Raw genomic sequence first — 12,735 nt, 5'->3', positions numbered from 1 at the left:
ATAGAGTGAAATATTCAAATGAATTGGTACAAAAAATACTAAAGGACTTCAGCATCCACTCAATTTCTTAAGAATTCTTAGCGAAACAAGACCCATAATGAAAGATCTGATTGTATTCAAGTTTTGTCAGGGGGAGTTTTGAATCTAAACACCCTTTCAGAAAAATAAGAACGTACAATCCTAATCCTCCAAGCTTTTAATTCATACCAAAAGCTTGGAGGAGCTTGCACTTCACTTTATCCAAAGCCTACATACTTCACAACAAACTTGACCTAAATCCCAATGCAAGCCCCCTGTATTCTACAGCAATCCAGAATCTGTAGCAGTTATTAATAAATAGGAAAAGACCATGCTTTTAAAACCAAATCCTAGGCCCCCTGAAATGAATGGAGCATTCCAACTGATGACAGGTTGGATCCAAATGAATGTTGAATCAAGCCCCAGTTGAATCAAAAGTGAAAATAAATAAAACAATCTGTACAGTATCCCTTCCATTACTCAATGCATTATTAAATTTATTTCCTGTTGTTCCTATAGGCATAGTCTTCTGATAATAGAAAAAAGGTTTAAAAGAATTGAAGAATAAGCCAAATTATGAGCCCAGGAATCTTGATCATATTTCTTTGATTCTGAACTCAAAAAGGGAACTTTAGGATTAAGTTTCCTCTTTTTATTCTTAGCTCATGCTATTGGGCCAGCATGTGGTTGTTCATCTGCTCTGTGGTCTGTACACTGGATACATGCATATCCCATTGAAGTTTTGCCATTGACATTAATGGGAATTTGGGGCTGTACATGTCCTTAAAGTTAAGGCTGTGTTTAAGTGCTTTGCTGGATGGGGGCCAGAGTCCTTAGTATCTTGCAGTGTATAGATTGTTTTATAACAGAATAGTTTCACAAGTATCTTGCACCTTGGGCCTGGCTGGTGGAGTTAGGATACTGCTTTCACTTATCTCTGTAAAAACCTTGTTTCTACTGTTTTTTACAGAGAAAAAGCACATAACCTTATGTCTTGCCCTGTGTGAAAATGATCCTTTCATGATAAGAGGTATCAAAAACAGGTGCAGCTGAACTGATACTGACCCCAGTTTAGGTGAAATGCAAGCATTTAAAAGAGTTTTATTTCTGTTGCTGATCTTTACTGATATTTTTCAAATGTATATTTAAAAGGCAGCATTCGTGGCATGCCTCCTTTCATGTCCATTAATTGTGAGCCCCAGGACAGAGCAGGGGGGCAGTCCCTGGTGGCACTGGCCCTTTCTGCTACAAGTGCCAGTATGTCAACCACTGTTGTCCCTGGTGATGTGGATGCAGGAGAAACCCCAGAGTCACTCTTGCCCTGCACTAGCTGCAGGCAGCAGTGCACAGGGTATCAGGCTCAGCGAGGGACAACAGTGATAGCACAGAGGTTTCCTCTTTCTATGGCTGCTCCCTGCTGCCTTCCTTCCCTTCCCCCTCCACCCCCCCATGTCCCCCACTGGCTGGGAGCAGGCACTGGAAGAAGGAGCCTACCTGCTACTGGCTGACACAGGCATGGAGGGGGAGTCCTCACTCCAGCTGGGGACTGTAGGTTGCTGGGGAGCTGCATGGGGAGCTGGGATTGGCAGTGGTCAGGTCCCCCACTTTGTGTACCTAGTTCATAGTGTCCCCCCTGGCCCTGGGGGCTCCAGCAGTACATTGTTTCCATATTTCATCTGTCTATGATTAAACCAGAACCCATTATAATTTGAAAAAATCCTTTGAGAAACAGAATTTGCATTTGAGACATTTGTTTGTTTTCACATCAAACAAATTCACAAACTCTTTGGACCAATGAACCACTGTTCAACCTCAAAATTTTTCACAGGCTTTAGGAACACTTATCCAGCTTTTAACTAAAAGAGGAGAGGATGGAGATTCTACAATCCAGGAATCAACTACAAACCATTTACCACAGCCTCATGGATTATGAGTGGGCCACAAACCACACCTCGGAAACCACAGAGTCTACATAATGTAAGAAGATGATTGAATGCTTACAAAAGATGCGCAGAAATAAGAATCTGTTTCCAGATGCTAGTGACCTTGAAACCATGCTACCTATGTAGTTTTATTTTTCACATCTGCATAAAAGATTATACTGAACATTTCACTTTTCAAAATACAGTTTTCAGAATAATTAAACCAAATATCAGTAAAGTAGTTAAGCAGAAAGATATTTTTAATTATCTGTTTTGCCCTTTAGCATTTATTACAACTATTTAGTTTTTGCACTCACTTGAACTAGAACTCTACAAATATACTAGCCACTTAATATTCAAGTTTTTATATGTGGCTGCAATGGCTATACTGCAAAAATGAAGAAGGAAAAAGCAATCCAAACAAAACCTGCCTTCTCTTTCTATCTTAAAAAGCAAAGTCAAACCAAAAATATAAATTGTATTATTAGGTTGGGTAAAGTTCTTCTTCCCAAGACCCAAGTTTGGGGTCTAAATTCCTTGTTAGTATATTATTCCCTTAAATAACAAAGAATAAAAGGGGGGTGGAGGGGAGAATCTGGAAAAAGATCAACCTTTGCATATTGGGTGCTGTACTAATGGGTTACTGTTCTACTGAAGAAACCACTGTTTAAATTCATGGCTGATTTTCTCCTCCTTGAAATGGAAGGATCTGGGAGCACAATGGGCACATCTACACAAGATGCTTAATGCCCACTGGACTGATTCTACTTCGCATTAGCATGGCTGGCAGGTACCATGCTAATGAGCAGTAAATTAGTCCAATGGGCATTAAGCATCATTTAAAAAGCATTCATCTGTGCTAATGCACAGTAACACTGATTACAGCATATTAAGTTAGTTATTACAGGTTCTAAACTTAATGCGCTGTAATTACAGTGCATTAATGAACATGCAGACATGTCCACTGAGAATAACCTATTTAGGACTCATCCTAAAAAGTCTCATTCATAGGAGTAAGTCTTACATCACTGAGTAATTCCATTGACTTCATAACCCTATTGAGTGACTAAAGGTTTATAGGATTAGAGATGATGATTTGTAGTCCCATCCCTGCACTGTGCTGAACGGACCTGAATTCAGGTATGGGTGAACTGGTCAGCTGCCCAGGGCCCAGACAGAAAGGGGGCCTGAAAATGGTAATTTTTTTTTTCCGTTGTCCAATTATTATTATCATTATCTCTGGAGAAGAGGGGCCTGATACTAAAAGTTTGCCCAGGGCTGCCAAGAGTCTAGGTAGAATACTGGTTCTGAGTAACTTCTGTAGGATGCTGAGCTCAGAAATTCAGTACTTTTCGAAAACACTCAGTCCTCATAATCACAGTCTCTTGAAGGGCAACTTCACCAAGTTCCCAAAAGCAATCCTTCCTGTCCTCATTGCTTGGAAATGCAAGGATTAAAACAAGGACAGCATAAGGTTATGTTGGAGAAAAAAGATACTCTCACAAAAAAGCCCTAAACTCTTAATATCCCTTTACTTTCTGAGTGGTAAAGGTAGCCAAATGGATTTTTGAAAATGCCCATTTTTTAACTAATAGAATTTTAAAAACAAATGCCAGATCATTACAAGCAGGATTTTCACTATGAAATCATGCATAGATTTTTAATTTCTGATGTCAGGGGCTATCATTATATCACAAAAACCTCTTATTATTGCACAGTTCCAATGCACCAGAAATAAACTTTATTTCCAGCCAAACTATATCATCCTGCAGGGCGTCAATAGTTTTTTCAAGGAAGAAGGAGATGTTTGGGCATCCTTATAGACAGCTTAACTTTATATTTAGTCTACAAGAGCAACTAGAAATATGAAACAAAAACACACAAAATATCAACAGTACTAAACTTGATTTGAGTTTAAGCAATTTTTTTAGCACAAACTCACAAGACTTATTTAATAATTTAGTATATAAATTACTCAGCTTGTCTTATTTATTACCAATTCTAGAGTGCTTTATATAACTGCATTAGAAATTTACTTTGTGGTTTTTAAATGTACATGACACACGCAATCCTCTCCATACTCTACAGAGAAAGTGTTGAAAAGTCACCTACTATTTTGCTGGCAAGTTCCTCATTATTAAATACACCAATTAATTTCAACCCTTGTTCACCTGAATAGTCATAAATCAATGTACTAATGACTTGACATTAGAGCTGCTAAACTAGGGCAGCAATACATTGTACTGCAAGGAGATATTGTGATAGTCAGAGCTATGAACAACCACACACACCATGATATACTAACTGCATATTTTTTTAAAAGAAGAATTACTAGAAAACCTTATAAAAATGAGACCTTCTAGCACGCTCTTTTAACATCCTATTCATATTTTAGCTCACATGACTTTGCAATGAAATATTTTTGTTCCTTTATGCTTATTGTATATGGATTTTGCATCAATGATCATTTTGCTCCCTCTTACTTTTGCTCCTTATCTCTTAGTGTGAGCTGCAGCTCTACAATGGCTGATTTCATTATTCTAATTTAGGAGTTCACTCTTAAGTTTAGTTTAATTTGTAAGATCAATGGTATGAAATAATTAAATTGCTCTGTAATGTCGCAATAATCTTTGCATGGCCATGTGATTTTCAGAATGCTTCCAGCACTACCCTAAGTAGCAGGTAAAATCAAATTGAATTATAGGCAGAGGTTCAGTTTTTCCTTTAGCTGTAAGAATATAGTAAATATGAAAAAAATACTTAGGAGAAAGTGCTATAGAAATTACCATTCAAAACAATGAGGATGACATTCAAACACCTCTCCGCATAAAACCTCTGTAACTGGGACTTATGGGCCTGATTCAAAGTGCGTTAAAGTTAATAGCACTCTTTCCATTGACTTCAGTGGGCTTTGGAGCTGGGACTGCATGAGAAGATTAGAAACAAATGCATCTCCATAAGACAACTGCTGCTTGTTTATGGGATAAAATAGTCCAGGCAACTTATGAAGATGTTTCAGGCTGTGTTTTGGGAGCTCTTGAATCCTTTCCTCTATCTGACACCCAAATTCTCCTTCCAAAATAGTCAATTATTTGGAGTCAACCTACAGTCTACCGCACTTGGTTGTCCCAACCATGGCTTCTCTCCTTTCCCATTTCCTAACCCTCATAATCCCAGCACAGGGTCTTCCACCAATGTGGCGGTGAGATGAATTTCACCCGAAGTAATTTTGCTTTAAGACCCAATCATGTAGTCATTATGCATTCAAAATTCCCAGTAGCGTAATGGGCAGAAGATCTTGGGTCAGCCCAAATTCCATGCAAGTCAAGGGGAATTTTGCCCAAGAGCTTCCCACATGAAAGCTGAATGTGAACAATGAACGTTGGTCTCAGTGTTTTTTTCAGAAAGAGTGTGTCAGACATTGCTAGAAAGTAAGGGCCAAATTCTCCTCTCACACTTGTGTAAATCCCCTGAAATCAACAGAATTATGCCACAGTAAATCTACTATATGTAGGAGGAGAATCCAACCTGAAACTTAAGGAATAAAAGTTTATATACTATATAAAGTGTGTGTGTATGTGTATTACATACAGTCCAGTATTTTCTTGTCTTACTAAAACTTAACTAAAACATAGCAAGCTTTGCATTAAAAAAATGGAAATATCTAAATGTACCATATTAAGACAGATTTGTAGCATGTTTATTGCTTGTAGAATTCCCACGTGGAAATAATAAGAAAGCTAAGTAGTCTGAATTTCTAATTTATGTTTATATTTTAACTAAAGACCTATTCATGTTTTATGTTATGATTTTTTGATTTCTGTTTAGTTTTTTGTTTTAATTTTTAAATATCGGCAATAATGTCTCCTGGAAAATGAGCGATTTGAAGTTATTTTTACATCACCAATCACAACAAGATGTAATGCCACAGGGTGATGCAGTGAAAAACAAGGCGGCTGGTACTGACGAAAAATACAGAAAAGAAAAATCAGCTAATACAAATGTGAAGTTTTCAAAGTGTAACACAAGAAAACATGCTTTAGGTTGGCCCATCTTGCAAAATATATATGCATTTATTATTTTGTTTTATTTCTGGCCTATCACCAGACATCACCTCTAAATTAAAGCTATTTGATAATAAGGAGGAAGGCAAAGCAGCAAAAAACAAGTAGCAATGCATGGCATAAAGTGTCTTTTTTAATTCACATTACAAAAAATGTGGAATAAGCTCTGAAATGATCCTTGCCATACCAGACTAGAAATGGTGCTCCATTGTCTCATGTCAATACAAAAATACTAGGATCTATTTAATGTAGGCCCTGCAAATAGTAATTACAGTAAATGCCACCAGCCTTTCCCTCTGCCATGCACACACATAGGTAAAAGCAGCAAAGGGTCTACAATGAGCAGCACAAAGCCAAATGGGAAGAATAAATCAAAAGTTATAGTGAATTACATGGGATTTTTCATTCTAAAAAGGGAAAGGGGATGGTGAGGTTTCTATGCAATTTTTGGCAAAAAAAAAGTATGTTATATATTAAAAACACTGTAAAAAACAATCCAGGAACAGGAAGGGGAAAGAGAAGAAGGGGGTAGGCAAGGCATCCATAGCAGTCTTTTCCATCTCTAACTTCTATTCTTTGATTCAAACTCAGAGTCTTTTAACTCTGATGCCTCTCTCAGACAAAATACACTGACTTCAATGAAAATGTGGCCTGAGTATAAAATGCAGGATTGGACCACAAACAAGTACAGACCCCACTACTTGAGTGTCATCTGCAGTCTGGCTAACAGCAATTCAAACAACATAATGGCTCAGGTAGAACACTTGTCAAAGCCTTATAAATGATGAGGGAATTTACAAGGGAAATACATGTTATGTACAACTAGGGGAAAATGAGTGATTCTGAACTGATACATAGAATTGATGTTGCAGCCTTTCTAAGCTACCTTACAGACAAGGAGCAAGTGCAAAACAGTGTCCATGCATATTACCAAGTGAGGTTGGATGCAAGGGGAAAGAATCACCTATTCAATGTACTGTCAACAAAAAGATGGACAGTGTGCATTAATTACTTAGAGATCTACAACAATTTGTAAGAGAAAGGGATAAAACAATAGCTAATGAATTGCCTACTCCTAGCAAAATCTGTCAAGGATTTATTATTATTATTATTATTATTATTATTATTATTACACATTGGTCATGTACTAAAATCAGTACCAACCTATGGGCTGTATGGCTTTATCATCCAACTTATTCCCAGGAAATTGTAGCTGGGGGCAATTAAGATTTATAATCTAAATGGCTTTGAAATGATATCTCTTGAAAGTCAACCCTAAATTAAATCACGCTGGGCTTTTAGGCTTCCAACTCTTGCATTGTTTCTTATTGAACAAGTGCATTTCAATGCACGGAACTTCTCAGCTTGACGGATCACTTCCCAAATCATCTCAACGGTGTTCAGCAAAACCTCCTTGTTCTTTCTTGTGTGTGCATGTGTGCGTGTGTGCGCATGGGCATGTGCACATATATGTAGATGTGTGTGCCTGTTTATATATATGTGAGTGGGAATGTATATAATGTGTGCGTGCCTCTGTGTGCATATGCGTGTATGTATATATACACTACTGTGTATGTGTGTGTGTATTATATATATATATAATACACACACCATATATATACATACATGAACACAAATATACATATATCTATATTCGTGTGCATGTATGTATATATGTACATGTATTTTAAACATACGTGTGTGTGTGTGTGTGTGTGTGTGTGTGTGTGTGTGTGTGTAGAGGGCTGCAGGGAAGACTAGTATTAGCCATATATATAATATATATAAAATATAATATATTAGCCATATATGTATCTGATATATATATATGTCTAATATCTAATATATATACACATATAAGTGTATATATATGATTATACACATGCACAGATATATATAGATCTATTCCCTACCCATACATATCCATACCATATTCCATACTCCATATCCATGGATATTCCATACCATATCTATACTCTATATCTATCTAGCTATCTATCTGTATGTGTATATAATATATACACATATTTATGTTTATATTATATTATATTATATTATATCCTATATAGGGCTAATATATGTATCTATACCTAGGGCTAATGGTAGATAGAACTGGTGCTTGAGTGATCCCGAAAGGAAAGCGTCAGCCTCGGGGGCGAGCGAGGCAGAGGGGCAGCGGGTGTCTCTGCTGAGGCGCCCGGAGCTGCCCGCCCGGCCCCGGCCCCGGCCCCGGCCCCGGGGAAGAGGGGGCCGTTGCCCCGCGGCGCAGACAGACGTGCAGAGCAGGGCCGCGCGCCGGGCAGCACGACCCGGGGGCTCCCTCCCCGCCCGTGCCCCGTGCCCCGTGCCCCGTGCCCCGCCCCGCCCCGGCCGCTACTCACATGTCGCTGATGTTGTCCCGCTCCGCGCTCCTCTCCAGCCGCGGGAAGGACACGACGCCCGGCGCGGGCTCCGTGCACCAGATGCGCCAGGCGCTGCAGCGGCAGGACGTGGGGCAGGCCAGCAGCCCCGGCCAGGAGCCCAGCACCAGGCAGCACAAGCCCCACAGCCCGGGGCCCTGCCACCGCCTTCGCCACGGCCCCATGGCTGGGCCCCTTCTTCCCTGGGCGCGGAGCTTCAGCGTGGCATCGGGCCCGGCCTCACATGGGCTGCGCGGAGCAGCGCCCGGCCCCAGGCACCGCCCGCGCCCGCGCAGCACCTGCCGCCGCGGATGCTGCAGAGCCCGGCGGCGGGGGCAGGTGGCGGCGGCGGCTGCTCCTACCTGCCAGGGGGGCTCGGGGCCGGCGGCTTCCCGCCCCGTCTCCTCCCTCCGCCTGATAATAAAGCAGCCCGGGCTCGTGCGCTGCAAGCCCCAGCCCGGGCGCTGCCGGCGAGCTGATTACGTGGGGCTGACGCAGAGAGGGGCAGAAACTCCACCAAATCAGCCAAAAAAAAAAAAAAAAAACCAAGACAAAAGCAACAAGGGGGGGCGGTTTGCAAGGAGATACCAATAGGCGGCGGCGCCGCGCGCGCGGAGAGAGCGCAGCCCGCAGCCGCGTGCCCCTTCTTGGGGCTGGCAAGGGGGCAGCGTCCGCCCGCAGCTCCCTCCCGCCCGGGCTCCAGCTCAGCCCCTGCCCAGAAGCCCCCCGCTCTGGGGCTGTGCAGCTGAGCACGGGGGGCTGCACTCGAGTCCCACCCGCCCCTCATGCTCTGTGAATCTTTTTTTTTTTGGACAGCTCAGGGGCTCTTCATCTCCCCCGCCCCGCCCGCCTTGCACCACTCCCGGGCCCCCGCCAGCTTCTCAGGCACCCTCTGGGCTGGAGGAGGGACGGCCCCGCGCCTTCCCCAGCCCGAGCCCGCTGCCGCATCCCCCCTCCGCCGCCCCCCGTGCTCCCCAGGGACCTGCTCCCCTCTCCTAATCAAAGGGAGCCCTTCTCAGCCCTCAGGTGCCTGAGGAAGGACGGACATTCCCTTGTCTGGGAATTTGGGCTTTTCATTAGTGGCTCCAGAGGTTGGGTTTTTCTCCCTTACTACCCCCCCGCCCTTCCCATCACCCCTTTTTTTTCCGCAGTCATTTAAAAGAAAATCCACCGCAGTGCCTCAGACTTCAAAGAGCTGAGGCGCCACCCCGTGCCTCGCAGCCTGCACTGCACCCGCCTGCAGCCACCCCGGGTGCCACCTGCAGAAAGCCTTGGCTCCTGCGTTGCCTGATTCCACACCTCGCCACCCTCATGCCCCTCAAGGGAACTGGGCACGGGGTGTTGTTCCCAGCCCTGCGGCCTTTTGTTAAGTCCTCTCATTAGGAATCTTGTTTCACCATCAGTGGCAGATTAAGATTTACTGGGACCCTGGACAAACAGAAAATTAGAGGACCCCCACCTCTTGGCGAGGGCAGGTTGGCTCTAAGCCCACCAGGGGGCTGTGGCTGGGCCCATCCCACCTCCTTGGCATGTCCGGGACAAGTCAGGGGGCTTGAGTGCTGCTGAAGTGAAGGCCATGGGCGACTGGCGTCAGGGGGTGTGCTTCAGCGGCCAGTCAGCAACCGGGAGTGGGGTCCCCCCGCAGCTGACTGCGCCTACCCCAATTGCGCCAACCAGCAGCCAATCGTGCTGACCCGGAAGTGCCAACAGCATGCCCAGGTGTGCCAGCGGCATGCTGACCTGAAAGTGCCAGCGGCGTGCCCAGAAGTGCCAGCTGTGCTACTCCTGGTGCCCCCACTCCCTGGCTGGCACTCACAGGGGGGGCACCAGTGCTCCCTTCTGCCCTCCCTGCCTGTCACCTAAGTGGGGAATGCTGGTTGTCAAGGGGTGCACCAGTGCTCTCAGGGGGTGCACGTGCACCCCTGTGCACCCCCTATGCATCACCACTGGTGAAGGTGACCCCAGACCCAGTCTGGCTGGGCCCCTCTGCCTGGCAGATCTTGTGCAGCCAGAGCTGCAGTCACCCAGCACTGCAGGGCAGGCCAGGACACAAGCTCTGTACCACCCCCAACTGCATGCCAGCCCACCCCTCTGCCCTGCCTGATGGGGCGGAACTGTCCCACCCTGTCTTGTCCCAGTGGCATTGATGCCAGTGGCCGCCTGCAATGGTGGGGAGTGAGAGCAGAGCTGCCCATGGGGCTTCTGGCAGCAGACAGGTCTGGGAAGCAACCGCTGCCTCCAAGGAGCCTGGCACCTGGCCCTAGCCCCTGGCCCTGGCCCAGCCTGAGGGAAGGAGGAACACACTGCCTGCCCCAGATGCCTGCAGCCAGGATGGCTGCCTGGGCCATGCTGCTACTGCACCCTTGGGGCCCCTGATTGGCAGGGGCCCCTGGACCCAGGCCCTGTGGGTCCATGCGTTAATCCAGCCTTGATCACACGAGAGTAGGATCCAGCTCCCATGTTTAATTATAGCTGTTCAGGCCGACTTTTCCACAGTGGGAGATGAAAAAGAAGAAAATTCCTGTGTCCACCAAACAAAGGGACTTTCATGGTTTGGTTTGGTCTTCATTGGGTTTGTTAAAATACAAATCTCAGGGTAGCCAGTCTTGAGCAATCCACCTGCTGAGCACAAGATGTGCTAAACTCTGGGCCCTTGAATGTCATTTCTTTTAGAGTGGCCTTATGTAGTAGCCTGCACAAAAGATTTCATGTCTTTTGGATGTTGGGCTTGCACATCACATTTTCTACTGTACGTGCAGCCAGATCGGACATCTCTGCAGGTAGTGAGGCACTTAACAGGTCCTCATTAGTAGGTGTATGTCTGGGAGTGGCCAGTTCAAGCTGAATTGTGTTTATGTAAAATTAAAGTTTTGGTCTCATACCATTCATTCTGCAGTTGTTCTCTGTCCTTCTCCAATCCTGATCTTCTGCCAAATAGCCAGTGACCAGTCACCTTCCATGTTGGCTTCCAATCTGTTAGGTAAAATCTCACCATTTTATAGAAATGACATTGAGGGCCTTTTTTATCTTAATTTCATATATGTATATTCCAGCTCAGTCCTTTGATGTAACCAACTCCCATTTCACTGGGGAATTAGAGAGAAAAAAGCTACATAGGCATTGTTAAGGAAGCATAAAACAAGAGGTGATCACGATGTTTAGAAAGTACTCATGAGTCAAGTTGGCACTGCACTTTTATTAATTGCATAAGCACTTAGCTTTGCCTGAATCTACTTAGGCTTCAGGAAACATTTGATTCGCACTGGATGTGCTCAAAGGCTTAACACAGGCGTAATCACTACCACATAAAAATTACATCATCTTATTAGAATAGTCATAACCATATTAGTAACATTATACCTCTCTTTAATGGAATGAATGAGCATATGATAAACAGACATAATTGAAAATATTGCCAACAATGTTATCTTGTTAAATTAATTTTTTTTCAATCTGCATAAAGGTGATAAAAATTGTTATCCAGACATAAATCTTCTTTTCAGAGTACATCCCCTTCTTGCCAAGTGCTTAACTATGTCATTTCTAAAAACAATAATGGGAACAATCTCAAAATAGTCCTGAAGAATAATATGAGGATTGGGTACCATATAACAACCTGAAAAAAAATAGAAAATGAACTAATAGCATAAAATAAAGTAGAAAATATTTCTGCCTACAGCAATAGCTGGTTGCAAATGTTTTGCTGAAGACTTCTTTTTTTTGGTCAAAGTATACATTTTTTTTTCTAAACAGAAATGGTTTACAAAAAACATACCTATTCTAATTAAAGTTTTCATATGATTGTTTCTTAGATCCCAGCTGGACTTTCTGAAGAGAAAAAGATCAAAACAGATGTTTAGACATAAATCCATTTTGCGAAAACTTCTGAAAGGTTTTGTTTTAGTTTTATTTTAGAATTAAAACTAATTTCAAAACATTGAACATGGTTGCAAAATAGAATTTTTATTTTTTTAATGGTTGTTCAGCTCACAACCTTTATACATGTGTTTCTTTTGCCTTTTACTGCCTTTGATGAACGCATACGTTGTACAGGAACTGTTTGTAACGGGGATTTTGTGTTAGCGAACTGGCATCTCCTTTATCACTCTTTCTATACACCAGCTTCCACAGTAAAATATCTGAGAATTCACAGATATTGGTAAGGCCACTGATTTAACAGAAAATGATTTGTGTCTTGCCTTCATATCTGTTTTGTGATAACTCTACCCTTTGTAAATGTTCATGTTCTGGAGCAGTGGTTTCCAAACTGTGGCCTGTAGACAACTGTTGATTCATGAGTCCTTTCCAAAGATCTGCAGACCATACACACCT

General features: G+C 43.3%; 1 protein-coding gene across 5 annotated transcripts in view; it reads right to left on the bottom strand.

Moving 5' to 3' along the window:
• NTRK2 (neurotrophic receptor tyrosine kinase 2) overlaps positions 1–9,066 on the bottom strand; it is a 324,464-nt gene extending 315,398 nt beyond the window's left edge. For 2 of the 5 annotated variants that reach the window (XM_006272070.4, XM_019478097.2), the window contains exon 1: positions 8,386–9,065. In XM_006272070.4, the coding sequence (XP_006272132.1) occupies positions 8,386–8,588 (203 nt within the window). In that variant the 5' untranslated portion in view covers positions 8,589–9,065. Of the gene's footprint in view, positions 1–8,385 lie in introns of all 5 variants that reach the window. The other 3 variants (XM_006272071.4, XM_019478099.2, XM_019478098.2) reach the window with 2 other exon arrangements.
• Between the last annotated feature and the right edge of the window lie 3,669 nt (positions 9,067–12,735).

Source organism: Alligator mississippiensis, chromosome 3, assembly GCF_030867095.1.
Source record: "Alligator mississippiensis isolate rAllMis1 chromosome 3, rAllMis1, whole genome shotgun sequence".
NCBI lineage: Eukaryota > Metazoa > Chordata > Crocodylia > Alligatoridae > Alligator > Alligator mississippiensis.
The sequence above is the reverse complement of the archived record's forward strand: the minus strand, read 5'-3'. Positions and strand labels throughout refer to the sequence as shown.